Below are 21,429 nucleotides of genomic sequence, written 5' to 3'. Positions count from 1 at the left end.
GGAGCCATCCAGGAGCTGGTTGAAAAGACAAGGAAGCAGCTGGAACCAGCACAAAATCAAGGCAGAATTAAGTGGTGATGCAGGAGTTCAGGAGAAGAAAGGCTGCAAGGGAGAAGAAATTAGGTCTTCCTTTGTGCTTCGAAGGGTGAATGTGATTTTGATCATCATACAGGATCAGGGATGGTTTGGTCGAGGAGCAGGTGGAGGCAACAGAGGCCCTGAAGAGGGAATGAGCCTGGTTATTGGGAAAGCCAATGTGGAAACTGGCCTGATGGGAGAGGGCAGAGTGGACCAGGGATACCTGGGAAGCAGAACGGGGATGACCCAGAGTCACACTTGGACTTGCAGGGTTGACTGGAGTAAGGAGCCATCGTGGGACCTCAGGCATGACTGCGCTTTAGGGAAATGTCTGGTACAAGGCAGGCATTCATGAGAGGGCTGGGACTCTGTCACCTATGCAATAATGGGAGACGAGGTCCCAGGCTGGTGTCATGATCAAGGGAGCAGGAAATACAGATGTTTGTGAGACACAGAAAGATAAAGAGATAGACAGAAATTCAGAATGACAGATCAGGTACAGCTAGCTCTAAATCATGCCTCCAGATCTGTTATAAGGAATGACTTTGTGTAAAGACGTCATAAAGATATAAAAATAGGTACTGCCAAGTTGCAAAACATCTGAGCTGCTTAGGTCCTGCTAGGTTATCCACAATGATGGAGAAAGATGGGGAATGCAGAGCTAATTTACTGAAAGCCAACAATGCTACCTGATTTTAACCATTTTCTTAATTTCCTTTCTTTTTATCAAATCTCCTGAGCCAAACATTATTTTAAATGATTCATTTTCACTTTCTATCCCTATTTCATTTATGACCAAAGGAAGATTAAGGCAGGAGAGGGGAAGAAAAGGTTCTCCAAAGTCCCAGCCTGTCTTTCCTGGGACAATAAAAGTAACTGTCTCCACTAATTTGGTCCCACTCATCACTTCTTCCTTCCCTGTTTTGATAGATTCCTGAGATGCACTTGGCTGTTTTGCCGGTGGTGAAACCAAATAAGTTTTTTTCTGGAAGTAGTGACAAGTAATACTGTGGAGGAGTGTGTGCGGGAAGTTAGAGCTTAGGAACATAGGTGGAACCCAATGTAATCACTTTCCCTTCCTGGGCGGACAGCTCCGTCCTGCCGTCTTGGGTCTACTTTCTCCTGTTTAAGCCAATGAGTACGTAGCTGCCTTAGACAGACAACTAGACCCACAAATGAGGGAATCGTGGATAAAGGGTCCCTGGATGAAAAACTTTAACACTTCCAGACACATCGCATTCGCTAGGTTTGTGCTAAACCTTCCAAGAGCCACGGGAGTGCACCCTGCAGTAACAGGAACGGGACAAGGGTGGTGAGTTTCTGCATCTCAGCCACTTTGAGATTAGCACCACTTGTTATAAAGTGTGGTTACATTGTGTCCTGTGCATGGGGATGGCAATGAACAGGCTGAGCCTTCAGGGGAGCGTGAGGGAGCCTTGTGGTTATGACTGATTCACATTCTGATGTTGCGGAACAATCTTATTAGGTTGTCTGGAGTTAATAGGCTTTTCTGTGTCTCTGCAGCAGTTTAGTGCCCATATACCCACAGCTGCATGATCCCAAAACTGTAATCTATTTTATGCTCATATCTGCCTCCTAGACTGTCTCTTTCTGGGGAAGGTGTGAATTCATCCCACACCAGAGCATCACAGTTTCAGCTTATTCCGTAAACATGTTTTGAGCCTCTTGCTATGTGAGCTGCTCAGGATATAATGACAAATTATTCACAGTCTTTGCTCTCCAGGAAAGACAGCTCTGTAAACAGGAAGCACAGTTTGGTGTCTTCAGAGTCTAGTGCCATCATCTGTAAAAGTGAGATAATAATGGTGTCTACGTCACAGGCTTGTGGCGAGGATTAAATTGGTTAGATATGAAAAGCACTTAGAACAACATCTGACATGTAATAAGCCTGGTGTGTTTGCTCTAATGTCCTAGTGACATACCACACACCCACAGTAGGTCCAATGGGTGCAGAATAGAAGGAGTTATGTAATGATCAAGGAAAGTTTTTGGGAGAGGTCATTTTTGAACTGGATATTGAAGGAAGAGCAGGAATTAACCAAGATGACAAAACAGAGAATATTCTAAATTAAAGGAAGGTAACAAAGGCCCAGGGGTATGGAAACATCAGATGGTTTGGGGAACTCAGTTCAGGAATGAGGGTGGATGCCAATGGGTAATGGTGAGAAACAGGCCTGATCCAAAAGGAGGAGGAGTCTTGAGTGCTGACCTCGGGTTTCTCTATGAAATAGGAGAGGTGATCACTGAGGGTGGGGAGCCGGGAAGATCACAATGGCCCTGATGGAGAATGTGAGGGACAAAGGCCAGCTGATAGGACTTAGCTGAGGGTGGAAACTGAATTTGTGGGTGAACAAATAAGTAGAATCTTATTCTACAGAAAAAAGCAGTACGAGTAGTAAGAAAGACTCTGATCAGAAGTAAGATGGGTGAGGTTATTTCCAATTGGAGGAATCAGAGCAGACTTCGCAGAGGTGAAGCGTGGACATGAAGAGATGAACTGAACAGCAGACCATGGAAGCTTTGACTGATGTGTCAGGAAGTTGGGCTTTATTTCTAGGCCACTGGTGGGTTTTAAACTGAAGAGTGACATGATTGGATTTGTGCTCTAGGAATGTCATTTTAACAATACTGTGGTATTTAATCTGGAAGAAGTCTATACTCGAAGCAGACAGAGAAAAATCTAAGGCCTCAAAGACCAAGAGTCAAATCCTGCAGTGCTCCCCAACGTGAGCACCAAGTGTGAAGTCGAGAGTGCTTCACCTGCCTCGTACATTTGCTAGTATGCACCGCCCCCTCCCCAGCTGCCATGTTCTCCCAGGCAGGCCGCAACCCACGGGGCTCAGCCATGTCCCCCCGAGTGCTAGATAATTTCCCGAGTGGGGTACAGCAGAGGACTACAAGGTCATCCCAAAGACACCCTGAGGTATGGTCTGACCATAAGCTCTCCTTAATTTGGAGCATCTCTGGGAAGCTTCAGTGGTTCTAAGCCATTGTCATAGAACCAGTGGGTTGAGTGTGTGCCTGTTTGATCAGGCCACAGAGTGCCTGTTGGAGCCTCCCTACAGTTTGAACAGCTCCCTGTGGATGTCATATGAGTGGGCTGGCCAGCCCGGCCACCATGCTCAAACCTCGCTCCCACCGGGGGCACCTGAGCTGTCTCTGTAACAATCCTTACAAAACTTCCTTGCAGGGGGGGTGATCGTCCCCAGGTGACAGATGAAGGAATGGAGATCAGCAGCATTAAAGTCACTTTGTGGAGGGATAAGCTGTTAATAGTAGACTCGAATCTAGGGCTGGCTTCTAATAGCATGCCTGTTAGAAAGTGCCAACAGGAAGTATATGTTCACATTACAGTGGCCAAATTGTAGGCATCATGGCATATCCTAGAAAACTCTTTATAAGTCCACAGGTTTCCATGAGCAGAAAAGTACATTGCATTCGTTCCTCCTTCCTGCTGCTGGCAAGCCTCATCCTGACAGCCATGTGACAAATGCCACTAATGCCTGGGTCCCTCAGGGCCCTTGAAGCCAGCATACTTTAGGCATGAAATGAGATAGTGGGAACTAATTGAGTAGCACTCACCCTGCTGGTGTCTTCAGTGGATGCATATTATCTCAGGGCCTCTCAATGGCCACTGTCCCAAGGTGGGCACTTGCAGTCTTCTGGGTTCCTTCCAATGCCCCAAAACTCATATCTGTCTCTCACCTCCTTCTGCTGCAGATCCTGGCGCCCCTGTGAAATTGCCTTGTCTGCCAGTGAAACTGTCGCCTCCTCTACCTCCAAAGAAAGTCATGATCTGTATGCCTGTAGGGGGGCCAGATCTCTCCCTGGCATCCTACGCAGCCCAGAAGAGTGCCCAGCAGGGCGGGGCCCAGCACCACCACACGGTCCTGCCGTCCCAGATCCAGCACCAGCTGCAGTATGGCAGCCTCAGCCAGCACCTCCCCTCCACCACAGGGTCCCTTCCCATGCACCCCTCGGGCTGCAGGATGATAGACGAGCTGAACAAAACGCTGGCCATTACCATGCAGAGGCTGGAAAGGTAATTGGGTGGGTGGGGTGAGGGCTGGAGGGGAGAGCTTGGATGGAGAGGGGGAAGAAGGAACATTGGGGATTTGACCTTGACAAGGGGATGCGAAGACCAGGACAAGGGCTCATCTCACTGCAGAAAAAAGTTTGAAGGTAAAATCAGACCAAAATCTGAATGTCAAAGAAAGTATGGAAGAAAAAAATAATGTTGACAATTGCCAAACTACAGAACAATCACATTTATCAAATAGAGAAAGTAACATATATATGCTAGCACATATTATATTTCTATAAGCCTTAACATTTTTTGAAAGCATATACACATAATCATTAATAGTAGTTATCCCTAGGACAGGAAAATGGGGAGAAAATCTGCTTTACTGTTTCATGTCTTTCTATACTGTTTAATTTTTTTATATATTACTTTTATGATATAAAAAAAAGTCCATTTGAATGTCAAATAATAAAAGATAAGACTAGCGGGAAGATGGTAGAACATCAGAGAGATGGGAATGATGGAGAGGTGTACCCTGGTTCTTGCCAATGGAGGAAGTAGAGTACTGTGGTCTGGTTAGATGCATATGAGCCTCTAATATTTAGCAACAACTGGTGTAGCCCCCTATTTCACCGGAATCTGTTTCCAATAGCATTGCTGGGAGATTTGATAAGAGGACCCCAAGGGCAGACCTACAGCAAAGACCGTGACTCCTCACTATCTAGGGAGCGCTCTCATGCTGGTTTCTGTATTCAAATACCACTCTTCTTGAGCCCAATAGGTGGCTGAAATTTCCTACTATGATTCCGGGGCACATTGCTTGACCTCGTTCCCTGACATGACAAGAAGAAAGTGGCAATGTGGCGTGAAAGGTGTGTCTGAGCTGGAATCTTGAATGCCTGTCCCAGACTAGTGACTGCTGTTAACTGGGTCCTATGGATGGGAAAATTGAAGTCTGGGGTACCCAGCTTATCACCAGACAGAGAGCCAGAGACAAAATGGACACCATCAGGAGCTTTCTGTCATTTCCTGTCTCTCAGTGGCTTTCTCCCTTCCTGCTTCTCAGCCAAGCATTCTATTTTGGAGAAATTGATGAATCCAAGGGAAGTTGCTGCCTGCTGCTAGGGATTCTGACTTGATTGCACCACATTAAAAAAAAAAAAATGTATTTGGCCCCTTGCCATCAATTTCAACCACTGTTAATGAGGACAATAATTAAATGGATGGCACTTTTTAGTTGATCACACACCTTTATTATCATTCTTAACCCTCATATTGCCTAAGAAGACTGAGTAAGTGGAGAAACTGTGGAAAGCTAGGTGAGTTCCTGAAGGCCACTATTCAGTGTCCCACAAATGGCTTATTGCTCATCTGCAACCAGATACGTACAGAAACTGAGAGCAAGCCTTTATACACTTTATAGCAATTTTACAGATTAATTTTATGTCTGTCAAATCCTATAATAAAAAGTTTTACTTTTTCTATATTTTATATTTTACAAAAGCATTAATTTGTGATGGATTGAAAATTAAAATATGCAGATCAACCAACCAACCCACAGAACAGGTCCTTCCCCACAGACATTTTGGAAAGCACTGCCCTGGGTAGCAAGTGGGGGCCACACCTTCGAGCCTGGCTCTTCTTGCTGCAAATCCAGAACTCTTTCTACTCTGGTACAATTGCTTTTCTAAAGATAGCTAACAGTCGACATAATTTCTTATCCCCACATCTACTGTATATCCAGTATGTTTTTGTATCTTTCAGGAGCTTTAATGAATTGAAAAAGGTACTCATGACAGTATATTAGGAGGATATCGCTAAGTACATTTCCCCTTAAAGCATACCATTTTAAAAGTTTCGGTTGAAAGTACTAACGCATAAGTTACACAGTATCCTTGGTTGAGTAATTCCTGTGTGTATTTGTAGAATATTTCAATTGACTATAGACCAATAGGTAGGTCTATTAACCTAAACTGGGTCAGGTTCTTTATCGAAATGAATCAAAAAGAACAAATGTAGAGTGGTGGTGGGGAGATGCTGTGATCTGGGAGGAGAGAGTGAGCAGGAGGACAGCATGATCTTGGCAGCTGAGCCAAGGCAACCCCTGGGCTGTCGTTACCTCCTCTGTCTGCCTCCCCTCTTATCCTAGGTCAAGGCAGGGTTGTTCTGCTAGACCAGCCAGACATGAGGAACTAATGTATAATTCACTTTGACAAGATCGCCCTCCAGAAAAATAGAGGCCTTCTTCCCAGACAAAGATGGAGAGATTTTTCTGAGCATCCACATTGTATTCCAGGAGTCCTAGAAGGATCTGGGAGCAAAGCAAGGTCACAGACCACCTGTCAGTTTAGTGCGGGAACCGCCGCTATCTCCAGTGATGTTACCCATTTTTCTTTTTACTTTCTACAAATTTTTTCTGTTGCCTGTCAACATGACTTCATTCTTGTTCTGACCAGGTTTGGTAAAGAGAGAAACAGTTATTTCTCTCTTCTCCTGGCAATTTCCAGTGACCTCAAAAAATACTGCAGGGAAGAAGAAACATTACCAAACACTTAGGCATTCTGCCCACCAAGTCTCTGAGGTCCCATAGAACGTCACCTGTTGGGCATTAGCCTAGACCTAGGTCTGATGCTGACGAAACAGTGTAGGTAACATGAAAATTAAATGAAGAATTGAACAGCTTTAATGTCTGACTTTAAACCATAAATTTAAATAAATAGTCATCTTACAATTGAAAGGGACCTTGAAGCCCATCCAGGCAACTAACTTACTGCCCGTTCCAGTGTTCCTATTTGTCTTCTAGTCTCTACAAGAAAGGGAACCTAGCTAGGTCCCAAGAGAGCCCACCCCATTATCGAGAAGGCCTGATTATTACAAAGTTCTTTCTTATATTAAGCTAAAAGTCTTACTTAGTATAACCCCTCCGATCTCATTTTTAATCTTCTTTTCTTATGAAAAGCTTCAAAATCTTTGAACATAGCTACCATTTAGTTTATCTAAGGGCTTCCCTCTTCCACGCTAATAATCCCAAATTCATGGAATTATTCATCGAGATGGTTTCTAGACCCTTTACTATCTTCTCTCAAGATTATGCTAAATCAGTTCTAATGTGTCTGAAATTCTTAATCCTTACTCTAATCTGGACCCTGCTTGAAGACACTAAAAAGATAACATGTAGTTAAATAGTTACAAAATTGGGTCACCAAATTTGGTGGGACAGGTACAGAAGGAGAGAACTAGAGATCAGCAGAAGCAAATTTAAAGAGAGTTCCATATTTATCCAAAGTCATAGGGCTGCACTAGGCAGCATGGCCAAGCTGGAGGCAGCCCCCACGTCATGGCTGAGTAAATAGGTTCCAGACTCTAACTGCCAGTGTTTCAATCTCAGATATACTGCTTCTTTTTGCCTTTGATTCTTCATCCATAAAACAGGAATGATAACACCACCAACCTCATTAGAGTTGTTTGTGAAGAACAAATGACTTAATCCAAATAAATCATCTTATTGGATGGCATAACTTAGTAAGGGTCCAATAAATGGTAGTGAATATTAATTAAGCAAAATTGTTTAGCCCACAAATTTGCCTTCAGTGACCATATATTTAACCCCCTTCACCCTTATCTACCTCTCCCCTCTCTACTTCCCTCTGGTAAACACTAAACTATTGTCCATGTCCATGAGTCTCTGTTCATTTGTCTTATTTGTTTGTTTGTTGCTTATTTGTTTGTTGCTGTCTTATTTGTTTGTTGTTGTTGTCATAACAAACTAAAATTTTATTTTTTATGTTGCATTTTTAAAATTTTATTTTATTATTAGTTTCAAGTATATAGTACATTGGTTAGATATTTATATAGTCTACAAAATGATCCCCCCAATTGCTCTTTCTCTCCTCTGGCTCTCCATGCATTAATGCTAACTGTATTCCCTATGCCATGCTCCCCATCCCTGTGACCATCTATCAACTGCTAATTTGTACTTCTTTAATCCTTCACTCCATTCTCCCATCCCCCCAATCCCACTCTCCTCTAGCCATCACCAGATAGTTCTCTATATTTGTGAGTCTGTTTTTGATTAGTTTGTTCTTTTTGTTCCTTAGATTCCGCATGTAAGTGAAATCATATGGTATTCATCTTTCTCTTTCTGACTTATTTCACTCAGCATAATAACCTCTAGGTCTATCCATGTCATTGCAAATGGTAGGATTGCATTTTTTTAATGGCTGAGTAATATTCCATTGTATATATGAATGATAACTTCTTTATCCAATCATCGGTTAATGGGCATTTAGGTTGCTTTCATGTCTTGGCTATTGTAAATTGTGCTGCCATGAACACAAGGGTGCATAGATCTTTATGAAGGATTGTTTTGGTTTTCTTTGGATAAATTCCCAGAAGTGCAATGGCTAGGTCAAAAGTTATATCCATTTTTAATTTTTTGAGAAACCTCCAGATTGTTTTCCATAGTGGCTGTACCAATTTGCATTCCCACTAACAATATGTGAGGGTTCCCTTTTCTTCGCATCCTCACCAACATTTGTTCTTTGGTTTATTGATAATAAATCAATAAATCCATTCTGACAGGTGTGAAGTGATATCTCAATGTGGTTTTAATTTGCATTTCTCTGGTGAATAGTGACCTTGTATCTTTTCATATATATATATTGGTTATCCATATTTCCTCTTTAGAGAAATATCTGTTCAGGTCTTCTGCCCATTTTTTAATTGAATTGGTTTTTTTGTTGTTAAGTTGTGTGAGTTCTTTATATGTTTTGGATATTGACCTCTTATCAGATGTATCATAAGCTAATATCTTCTCCCATTCAGTCAGTTATCTTTTCGTTTTGTTGATGGTTTCCTTTGCTGTACAAAAAACTTTTTAGTTTGATGTAGTCCCATTTGTTTATTTTTCCTTTGTTTGCCTCACCTGAGGAGATATATCTGCAAAGAAATTACTGTTAGCAATATCAGAGAGTTTACTGCTTATGTTTTCTTCTATAAGTTTTATGATTTTGGGTCTTACATTTAAATCTTTAATCCATTTTGAGTCTGTTCTTGTAGGGAGTGTAAGAAGGTGGTCCAGTTTTTTATTTTTATTGTTGTTGCATGTATCTGTCCAGTTTTCTCAGCACCATTTATTGAAGATACTGTCTTTACTGCATTGTATATTCTTGCCTCCTTTGTCGTATATTAAGTGAGCGTATAGGTGTGAATTTATTTCTGGGGTCTCTATTCTGTTCCATTGATCAATGTATCTGTTTTTTATGCCAGTACCATGCTGTTTTGATTACTATAGCCTTGTGGTATAGTTTAATATCAGGTAGTGTAATATTTCCAACTTTGTTCTTTCTCAAGATTGCTGTGGCTATTCGGGGTCTTTTGTGGTTCCCTATAAATTTTAGGTTTATTTGTTCTAGCTCTCTGAAAAATGCAATTGGTATTTTGATAGGGATTGCATTGAATCTATAGATTGTTTTGAGTAGTATGGCCATTTTAATGATGTTGGTTCTTCCTATCCATGACCACAATATATGTTTCCATTTATTTGTATCTTCTTCAATTTCTTTTTTCAATGACTTATAATTTTCTGAGAACAATTCTTTACCTCCTTGGTTAATTTGATTCTCAGGTATTTTATTGTTTTCTATGTAATTGTAAATGAGATTGTTTTCTTAACTTCTCTTTCTGAAAGTTCGTCATTGGTATATAAAAATGCCACCGACTTCTGAATATTAATTTTGTATCCTGCTACTTTACTGAATTCATTGATCAGTTCTAGCAGTTTTTTGGTGGAATCTTTTGGGTTCTCCATATATAGTATCATGTCATCAGCAAATAATAAGAGTTTTACTTCTTCCTTTCCAATTCAGATATTTTTTATTTCTCTTTCTTATCTAATTGTTGTGGCTAAGACTTCCAATACAATTGTTGCTTTAAGTTTTATATCCCACATGTAAATGAAATCATATGGTTCTCAACTTTTCCTATCTGATTTATTTCACGTAGCATGATAATCTCAAGACCCATCCATGTTGTCACACATGGCAGTATTTCATCTTTTGTTATGGCTGGGTAATAGTCCATTGTATATATGTACCACATCTTCTTTATCTAATCATCTATCAAAGGACACTTTGGTTGTTTCCATATCTTGGCCACTGTGAATAATGCTGCTGTGATCATCGGGGTGCATATATATTTATGGATAAAGTTTTCAAATTTTTGGGATAAATACCCAGAAGATAGATTGCTGGGTCATATGGTTATTTTATTCTTCGGTATTAACCAATTTTTTATTTTTAGTATCTGCAGTAAGCTCTGCAATCTAGTTGGCATCAATCTTGGAATTTATGCTTTAATCAGCCTATTAGCTGAGGATTAAATTACTACCTTCAAGAATATTGAAAAAATAATAATTTCAGCATTGGACAGAAGAAATTGAAATCAGTATCCCCCCAAATCCCTTCAGTCTCTACAATTCTATTATTTTGTAATTATTTTTAGGCCTTTCAAATAACACAATTCATTCATTGTCCTACTATAAATACATTTTATGGTGACAATTACTTGTCTTCATGTGACCTCAGGGGTTACAGGAAATTCTAAAGACTAATTCTTGGTTCTGAACTAGATGACCCCCAGGATTTCTTTTAATTGCATCAGTCTGACATAATTATTGCATTAGTTTTTATTAATAATGTTTCTACCTGCAGATAAGAGTGTTCCATGATGATAAGCAGAGGTGCATTGGTGCCCTAGCAAGAATAAAACTGAATACTTATGTGTTATTTGCATGTGAAGTGACATTTATTTGAAGAAGTTCAGAATTTTGTTCACCATCATACAAATGGCATACAGTTTTAAATGAAATGCATTTTCAGGGAAAGATTCTTTTTCTTATGTTGATGGCCATGTCTTTAAAATCTCATGCAATTCTAGTTAGACACTTGTCTCCGACCCTTTGAGGTCAGAGTTTTATCAACCCCTTACTTTAGGTCAGTTCTTTGACTTTAAAGAATATATTTATCATCTGTAAGTGACTACCTGCAGGTACTGTTTTGCAGTTTAACTGCTATTTCAAGGGGCATGATGAGATTTCAGTGCAAGGTGTTGTCACTGTGAACAAGTCAGATTCTCCCCTGCAAGGTTGGTGATCAAACTGGTTAGAGAAAGGTTAAAATGAGACCACACAAACCATTAACATCTTTTGAAGTCTTAAGAGGATTAAAAAAGCAAGTGTATTTTCAAAAGAGAGAGAATCTGTGCCTGAATTCCTATGTGTACATCAGTAGAAACCCTGCCTTGCCCAATGCATAAATAGTGATTCTTTGATCTTCTTGGAAACCATTGTCCAGATCAGATTTTGTAGACCGAAAATATAAAAACCTTAAAGGAAGTGTTCAAACGAATTAATGAATAATATCCATAATGACTGGTTTATGATAAATCATCAGTGTTTAATTACATTCCTAGTTAAAATAGCAACTACCAACATTGATATTTATAAAGCACAACAGAACCAGCATTATTCTCTGATCTTACAGCAGCCTGTAAGGTAGGAAAGCAGGTTTCTCTATTTAACTGACAAGAAACTGAAAACCAAAATGCACAACTAGTGAATGGCTCAGCTGGGACTCAACCATAGGCCTCTTCACTCCACATCCTGCCCTCCTGATACCACCATCCTGCCAAGCATGACCTAGGACATTCATTGATATCTATGGATGAAGTCATATGGAAAGGCCACCACTATTTGGTTCCTGCATCAGAAAGGGAGAATACTGGGAGGGGTGGGCTGTTGCTTAGACTTTGTATGTCTTACAGTTTTATTCATCACATCCCAACCCCAGACGATGTTTCAGAAATTTGGGTCATTGGTCCCTGCAAGGACAGAGAAAAGGTTGTGAATTAATTTAAATTCATTACCACTGGTGGAAAAAAGAAAGCTCAAAACACATTCTGTAGTCAGGGAGGCTCAGTACCCTAGTCTATATATAGAAGAGTATAGTTTCCTGCTGACTAAAGTCCAACAAGGAAACAAAAACTTTAATGTTGAGTTTCTTATCACAGAAGGCTAATCCTAGGCCATGATAAAACATACAATGTGAGCCTGCTTTTCAAAATGAAGCTGATTAACTGTTTTCTTGGATTTCAGTGGTTATTTCTGTCATTTTTCAGCCTCAGGCACTGCAATTTGTAGCATAATTTCTCATACATTTTTGGTCTCCAAGAAGAAAACAGCTGATTGTTCTCTCTCCCCTCTGAAAACTCTCATCATAATTTATGCAAGACTAAATTACAAAAGCTGGTCCTCTTGAAGTTTAATTTCATTTTCAGTGTCATATTTGTAGTTAACAAATTTTCTCTGTCCTTTGAGGAGATTGTTTTTTGTTTTCTTTTTTTCATTTTAACAATGGTTGCTTTTGAAATCAAATGCTAGAAAGTAACATCCCTTTACTAAACACTCTTCTTTAAAAATGATGGTGAAATGGTTCCCAGGTATTTTCAGTGAAGATTAAGGATTTAAAATACACAGTGATTTTTAATTTCAAAACCTGCCCCTGATTTTCTACAAGAGTATCAAAGGTATTTGAAAACCTGGAACCCCCACCCATTTTTGAGTTATACGCTCTACTACACATCTGCCTATTACCACATGATGGAAATAAAGCGGTAGTTATAAAACTCCCTTGAAAAGGGACCAGCTGTTGTAATGACCCTGAAATACTGTAGATGTCTTGGCATTCACTTCTTTATGAATTATTAAAAATAAGCTGCCTCTCCCTCACCAGTAATGAACATGAAAAGTAAGGTAAGGCAGTCTCTTAATTTTTAAAGTCTAAGGATTCCTTAGAAACATGACCATTTAGACAGTCAAAAATGGGGAAAAGTGGAATGGGGATCTGAGAGGTGCTGTTGTATTCTCAATCTGTATGTCTCCTGCTTGGTTTAGCAGAGTCAAATAAGAGAATTGAATTTTCCAAACAGAAGACTCATTAAATGTTATTCTCGATGGAGACAGGACGGAAGGGAGAAAATAAAGCTTTTCACTTCCCTGACATGTCATGGGGTCATAATGAAGAAGAGAGTTTGAAATGCATGTTTTTTACCAATATAGTAGGGCAGCCATTTTACTCTTAAGCTTTCTGAATTCTTCTATTCTTGGTGTGTCTCTTGTAAGTAGCAGGCCTTCTGTTTTAAGTAAACTTCTGTTTATTCTTCCCTGTCCATTTATTTTTTTTCATGAAGGAAGATATTCAGGCTATTCCATCCTCTATGGAGACAGCGAGGACAAAACAAAGTCCACATCCTCACGATCTTATCTTTTAGTGGAAGGGGCACATGATAAACCAGTGAATATGTTACACACTGTAAAGTGGGGACTGGGTACTGAAGAAAGATAGAGCAGGGGACTGGGAAGGGATAATGGTGATGCCTTTCTATCCTTGAGGAAATATATCACTAATGTGTGTTACATTCCCCATCATTTAGTTCACTGCCACAATAAACCCATTGCATTCCTCCTTTTACTGACAAAACTATACTATCTAAGGCTGGGTTATCCAGGTTGACATTTATTCTCTCCTCTCTCTCGTATTCTTTTCTCTCTGTACAACTACTCACCCCCAACCATGTGCCACTAACACCAAATTGTTGTACTGCTCAAGTCTAGAATTTAAACCTGCCTGTGTTCCATAATAGCCTCTAATCTTGAAGCTCTTCACAGCAAAATTTAGAGCAAATGAGTAGTTGGATTCCGTAAGCATCTGTTATCCTTGCTTTCCATTATACAGATAATTATTATATTCCATGTTTTTTTTTTTTAATTTGTGGTGCAAATTGCATTTCATATTCACCATGTACATATATAAGCAAATATGATGAGGGTTCTCTGGAAGAAGACAGCAGGGTTAATGGAACAGGCCCTGGAGTCAGAAGACCGAGGTCACATCCTTGCTGTGAATACTTCACTTATTTTCCCAGAAACGTAATGTCCTCATCCATAAAATAATAATACGCTTCCTAACTTTGCAAGTTTTAGTGAAGATAATGAATATTTACAAAGCGCTTTTATAGGACCCATGAAGAATCATGTGTATTAGCTATTGTGGTTGTTTTAAAAGATTCCCTGCCCTTCATCCTCAGCTGTGGAGACCCTGGTGTATTGAATAGAATGGAAATATTCCAAAATGGTGCAACTGCCCAACATCTTGCGAATGTCATGGAACATTCTTAGGTTTTTGCATTCTCGTCCCTATTACATTTGTCAGGAAAATTCCATCACTTGGAGCTACCATAGATAGGAAATAGAATCTCATCATTTTTCCCCCTGTAAAATAACTTAGCGTCTTTGGTGATTATTTAAATTCATTATAGAAAGCCATAGAAGAGGAAATCTTATAGTTCTCTTTGACCTCACCTTACAAAGCAGCGTAATTCTGGACAGTCATAATTGAAGTACCCTCACAGCTTGTGAGTGTAGAATTAGAAAATGTAATGACCTTCAGCTCTCTATGTTACATCTTTTGTGCTCACACAGTCTTGATATGGAAGGCACATAGGTACCTTGGCATCCTTCCTTACATAGATCTCTGTGCCTTGTCTCTTTGGATTACCTTCTTAGGTAAAAATTCTAGATTACTATTTCCAAAACCTTAATTCTTCTTGCCCAAGGATACTTCCCCTGCAAGACTCTTAGTGAATTAAATGGTGGGGAATGTAATATGGCCTCCCCTGATTCCAATGTCAAGTTGACTTTTCCATCAGTTCCAAAAAAATTTTACAAAAATGGGACTAGGATATAAAGATAATTAATAATCAGCCTCTATCTCTGAGAAGCTGACAGTCAATGGGAGAAGGGGGTAAATGCTTAGACACATAAATATGACATAATATAACAGAAGTGAGAACAGAGACTGTGGAAGCATAGAGTAGGGGCTGATTTTCATTGGAAAAATCAGAAAATGCTGCTCAAAAAAAAAAAATGGCATTTGAGCTATCCCCGAAGGGTGAGTAGGATGCTTGAAGCCAAACTCTGAGTAGTTGATTCTGAGACAGAGCGATGGCAGGAGCAGAGGGGAGAGGCAGAAAAGTTCATAATGTGCTTAGAAAGTAGCAATGTGCTTACTGCGGCTGAAACACTGGGCATACAGTAAAGAAGAGTAAAAAATGAGATTGAAAAGAATTGTGGGGCCCTACTACATGCCAAAGAGGATGGAATTTATCCAGTTTATGATTATGATGAGACCCTTCAAAGGTCTTAATTGTGAGAACTGAATGATCAGACCTGTTCGACAGCAGTAAAAAGTGGGCTCAGTGGTGCTGGGGAAAAGAGAAGGTTCTAGAAGAAGGGCAAAGTCCAGAGCCATTGCAGGACTGCTGCTTCTGCATAGGCAGTGGTACAGTGACATCAGTGAGAGTTCAGGTTCTGTAGTTCTACTGCCTGTGTTCAAAAAATGCCTGCATCTCTCTAGCTGTGACGTTGGTCATGCAACTCATTTTTCCTCTCTAAATTGGGGGCATCAAGTTCGTATCTATCTAATAGGGTTGTTATAAGATTTAAATGAATCAATACATTGTGTAATGTGATCATTTAAAAATGTTAAGTTTTATCATCATTATGTACAGTAGTCCAGTATGAGTTAAGGAAGGCTCCATATAGAAGGTTAGGTTGAGGGGCTTTATGTTTACCTCTGAGTTTAGTACCTAGTCAGCCACCAGGAAGAGGAACAATGAATGCAACCCACATTCAATGAGATCTATTTGAATTCCCAGGAAACTAAATGCTTAATTTCAAAGAGTTTTGACGTGGATAGTCTAAAATAGATCAAATTACATGAGTCAGCTTTCCTCAGGGAGTTTCACAGGTACTCTGAAAGATGTGGTGACTCTTTGAGGCCACTAGAGTGTCATTTTGTAAATCACTAATCTGGGCAACATAATGAGAAAACCTATTTCACTCAAGATTCAGCTTGGAGCTCTTGCGTTAGTGGGATAACTGCTCAGGGACTAGAGCAGGGGTGCAAATAACTTACTCATTGGAACTCTAATAACATCAAATCATTGGTATAGCCCCCAGAGTGACATCCTGAGATACAGCAAGTCAGGAACTTAGTAGATAGGATATAGACAGTTCATAATTCAGTGAATCCTGCAATTTCCTGATGGAAAAGTTGCTTTAGTAAAGACTCACATGGTATAACTCTGAGAAAGCAGCACATGGCAAAACCATGGTGTATACTCTAGGCTTATGGTTCCCAAATGGGCAGTTTTGCCCCTTGGAAGACATTTGGCCATGTCTGGTGATATTTTTGGTTGTCACTAGATGAGATGCCACTAGCATCTAGTGAGTAGAGACCAGGGATGCTGCTAAACATCCTACAATGCACAGGATAGACCCCCACCACAAAGAATTGTCCAGCCCAAAATGTCAATCATGCTGCAGCTGGGAGAATCTGGGTTAGGCCATCGTTTAACCAAAATGTGATATATACATTACTGGTAATAAAACGTGTTTAAGACAACCTTTTATGAAAGTTTTAATAGTCATATTTATTTTAACATAATTTATAAACACATATAATTAGCACATGAAACCTATGATTACAAAGATATTGCTTAAGATGAGGCTAAATTGATATTTAAGTTTTTAAGATTTAAAAATACAAAGTAAATAATAGTGTAAATGGATTCAAATATCGCACAGACAACAAAAACTAATGTGTGTGGGTATGATCAAGGTTCAGGAAATACTACTTTAGATTAGGCGTCAGAAAGCTTTTTCTGTAGAGAATCAGGTAGTAAATATTTGAGGCTGTGTTGCATGTACTCAACTCTGCCATATTGGTGACGATGGATAAACAGATGAGCCCTCTCACCATGCTGATGTTAAAATCCAATGTCTGAGATAAATCCTTTAAACTCACTACCCCAGGAATGGCCTGACAATGGCAAGGTAGAACACTATTACTTACCTGGTTAGTAAGAAAGACTTAAAATATTAATAAAAAATAATGTCCATTTTTTACAAGTGTTGTTGATGAGGCATGATGTTGTCTCCACCTTGCATGTGTACAGTTAATGGAGTTTGTGCTTAATTAAAGTACCAAATCTTACAAGTAGCACAATTTAATTTTTGGATACAGCATATTGAAACAGTAGGTTCAAATTCCATCCTTTCTTTACTACCCATGTCCTCATGAGCCTATTTATTATCCTCTTGAGCTCTCTATTTCCTGCTTAATAAAATGATGATAATGACACCTCTCCTGCAGAGACGTTATAAAGATGAAATGAGATACTGGGTGTGAATGTTTCTAGAACAGTGGGCAACACATTCAATGAATGTTCTCCTTGTTTACTCCCTCCTCTCCTTCTCTACCTCAGTTCTTCTACCTATTTGATGAGGATGCCCTTTTTGTTAATAAGCCGCTTAAAATGCTACCCAAAGTCAGGAGCACCCACAGTCCTGCCACGCCCCCCCAGATGCCTCTCTAAAAATGAAAAAAAAAAAAAAAAAAGATCTCTTAATACAATTTGAATAGCATTTGTCAACCACTTACAAATGCACCTAAGTATCAGTGATTTCATTCAGCAAGAACGAACAATTCCTGAGTGTCCACTTTGTGTCAGACATAGTGCTAGGTACCTGCTATGAACATGAATTAGACACGGCCCCTGCCCCTCAAAGACCCTTCAGCTTCATTGGACGAGGGAAGATAGTAAGCAAACAGATGTTCTCAATTTTCACAATTGTAGAGTCTCCTCAGAACATAGGCAATGAGTTGCCTGAGACAATTATTAAAAGATAAATAGACATTAACAAGGTGAGGGTGGAATAGGAGCACGTTCCAGGCCAAGAGTGTGCAATGCATTGTTGTACGTGACCAAGAGGTAAGTTACGTGGGGACAGAGGCTGAGTTCATAATATGGGTCAGATTGTGCAGGGCTTTGCACGTCATGCTGTGTTAGATGACTGCTTCTGGACGAATGGTTTTCACTTTTCTTTAGCAATGAGACCTTTCGTGTAGGGCAGATCTTCTAAGTGACAACTTAGTTATATAAAACGAGCATTGCTAAGACTGATGTTCAGCTGGGTATTCCCCTTTCTGCTCACAACCACCAGGGGTGGAGGCCAAATGTAATAAGGGGCTATGTTTAAGTTGATTTAGTTCTTTGCCTTGAATAGTATAGCTCATGATATGTTAACTGGATTTTCCATTTGTGTCACTCGTGGAGTACTGGTTTTGTAGATGGGGCAGGCATTCAGAGTTCTAATGGGTGAGACAACTAGATCTGAGTTTTAGAACATTACCCTGATAACTGAGAGTGTTCTGAAACCACTTGGAAGGCCTGTTGTATAAATAACAAGTGAAGGCCTCACTTAAAGGCATGGCCAGTGTGACACTTCTCAGGCAGCAGCCCTACAAAAAACATGTGGTTTACCCCAATTTGCAGTTGAGGAAGCTGAGGCTCAGAAAGGTTAAATAATTTGACTAATGTCAAAAGATAGTAAGTGGCAAAACTTGGGCTCGAATTCATATCTTGACTTCTCAAGCTGAGGTTCTGTAATAACCTTCCCAGCTTCCTTCTCAGCTAACTCTTCACTCTCATTTGTGTTTTCTTGCTCTCCTGTGCTTCTCCAGAGTTACCAGTTGAATGGGATCTTCTGAGTGTTTGTCTTCCTTCCTCTCAGCACCTTTCCTAATACAGGGTTCGCAGTCGATGAATATTTATTAACAGAATATTTTAAAACGCTTTTGGTAGATTCACCTGGCTTCCTGGAAAACACCTTTTTCATCCTTACAGGAAATTAGACATTCTATTGCATACTAGATGCATACTTCAGGAAAATGACCCTATTGGCGAGGCAAGGTCTCCTGCTATTTCTATAGCGCCCCCAACAGGTAGTTGCTGATCACCATGACTGGTCCCTATTTCACGAGGCTGGTAGCATGATACCTAGCACCTGCCTAAGCAGCTGGGGGATTGGCCTTCTAATCCCATTCTACTCAAGGTCTCCCACTTCCCATGTGTCTTTGAGGAAGGAGACACCACAGTCTCCTTTTTATCACAGACTGCCTATAAGGCTGAGATTTTTTATCTTCCTTTCCATAATATTTCCCCTTTTTCTGCCCTCTTGAGGAAGTTTGGAGCCTTCTACCTTAAGGAGCTTTCTGGTTTCCACCTTTTTTTATCCCTCAAAAAAATTTTCCCACCAGACATGAATGTCTGTTGGCTGTTTTTCATCCCTCACACCTAATATCCCCAGCTCTATGCCTTTGTAGTAACCATTGTTAATTAATCTATAAGTGAAGTAAAGGAGAAAGCAGGGGTGGGGCAAAACATGAGCCATGGAATTACATTTTTACTCCTTCCATCCCTACCTTCCTTTAATACCCAATGTAGAAATCTAAGCAGAATTGGAACACTGTGTGTTGTTGCCTGATGGAAGGGCGACCCTGTGAGGTGGGATAGTAACTTCCCAGTCACCTTTCAGTCTACTGTTATATCTGTCACCCCAGAGACCATCTATCATGCACTCCACCTTCCCACTCTCATTACCATTTGTATTAAACTAAGTGGGAAACGGACTCCTTAAACAACTAATGTCGAATAAGATGCTGTATTTTTGTAAATATGTGATTTAGCCTTACTTGATAGCTGAAGGAGTTTTTTTCTTTTTTTTTTAATTTATTGAGGTAACACTGGTTAATACAATTATATAATTTTCAGGTGTACATTATAATTTGACATCTGTATATTCTATTGTGTATTTACCACCCAAAGTCCAGTTTCCTTCAGCTACCATATATTTGATCCCCTTTACCCACTTCGCTCTCTCCCTAGCCCCCTATATTTGACCCCCTTTAACTGTCTACCTCCCCCCTCCTCCGCCATCCCCACCCCTCTGGTAACCACTAGTCTATAGTCCATGTCCATGAGTTTCTGTTTGTTTGTCCTGTTCATTTGTTGCTTTGAGGTTTAAATTCCACATGTAAGTGATATCAAGTGATTTTCAAATTTTTCTGTCTGGCTTATTTTGCTTAGTATGATTATTTCAAGGTCCATCCATGTTGTCGCAAATGGCAGTATTTCATCTCTTCTTATGTCTGAGTGATATTCCATTGTATATATGTACTACAGCTTCTTTAGCCATCATCTATCATAGGACACTTCGGTTGCGTCCATGTCCTGGCCACTGTGAATAATGCTGCTATGAACATTGGTGTGCAAATATCTTTATAGATATGAGTTTTCAAGTCTTTGGGGTAAATACCCAGTAGAGGGTTTGCTGGATCATATGGTAGATCAATTCTTAGTTTTTTTGAGGAACCTTCATACTGATTTCCATAGTAGCTATATGAAGGTTTTCTTTTTTTAAGTTGATTGAATTCATTGCCTTAAACATCATAGCTCATGATATGTTAACTAGATTTTTCATTTGTGTCACTGAAGAGTTACGTGAAAAATACAAAGAGCAAAATAGCCCTTTGAAAACAATGGGAAGAAGAAAGTTAATTGAATTTAAATTAGACCTAGCAATAATTTAAAGCATAATTGAAAATTTCAAAGTAAACTATCATGCATTCACATGTCATGAGTAAGATTTTTCTTTTGGATAAAATATTCAAATGTAAAATTTATGGATATATAATATGACCTCACACTCTATTATTTTATGAATGTCAAATACTTTTGGATGGTAAATGCATTGAGTTTGCTATGTTTAGAAATTCTTTAAGTGGAAGATAAAAATTTCACTACCAGTTAATCTGAAAAAGAATTATAAAATTTAACTGTGTTTCTGGGCCATTATTCTTGCTGGATTTCATTCAGGGCCTGTCATAAAAAGGATTCTAAATTGCTCTAGGAGCCTAGGATAGCCTCTGTTAATAAGATAAGTACTTTATTTTCTCCATTTTTGATATTATACATTTCCTAATTTTCCTACAATGAACTTATGTGGTTTTTATTTATGAAGTAAATCATTTTTAATTGAAAAATATATTGTATCTGAGTTGGTTCAAAATAAGAGGTAAAACCAAGAATATTATCATCATTGCTTCCTGGAAAATTGACGTACAGAAAAACCAGTTACCTATAGCCCTTAGGGTCTGACATCATCCTCGGGAGAGAACTTTCTCTAAGTCATTCTTCCCCACGTCCACTTTGATATTCATGTATGGGTTCCCAGCCTGACAGTCCACCTCTTCTCTTTCCCTGCATCTCTATCCATGACATTTCAGTCTATTCCACACTCGGTTTCTATATATTTACAATCCTATATATAATCGCACTGTATAAAG

General features: G+C 39.5%; 1 protein-coding gene across 8 annotated transcripts in view; it reads left to right on the top strand.

Moving 5' to 3' along the window:
* PHACTR1 (phosphatase and actin regulator 1) overlaps nt 1–21,429 on the top strand; it is a 525,402-nt gene that overhangs the window by 453,525 nt on the left and 50,448 nt on the right. For all 8 annotated transcript variants that reach the window (XM_011362890.2, XM_023532264.1, XM_023532263.1 and 5 more), the window contains one exon: nt 3,820–4,141. In XM_011362890.2, the coding sequence (XP_011361192.1) occupies nt 3,820–4,141 (322 nt within the window). The remainder of the gene's footprint in view (nt 1–3,819; nt 4,142–21,429) is intronic.

The sequence above is a fragment of the Pteropus vampyrus genome, unplaced genomic scaffold (assembly GCF_000151845.1).
Source record: "Pteropus vampyrus isolate Shadow unplaced genomic scaffold, Pvam_2.0 Scaffold80, whole genome shotgun sequence".
Lineage (NCBI taxonomy): Eukaryota > Metazoa > Chordata > Mammalia > Chiroptera > Pteropodidae > Pteropus > Pteropus vampyrus.
This window is presented reverse-complemented; position numbering and strand designations above follow the sequence as displayed.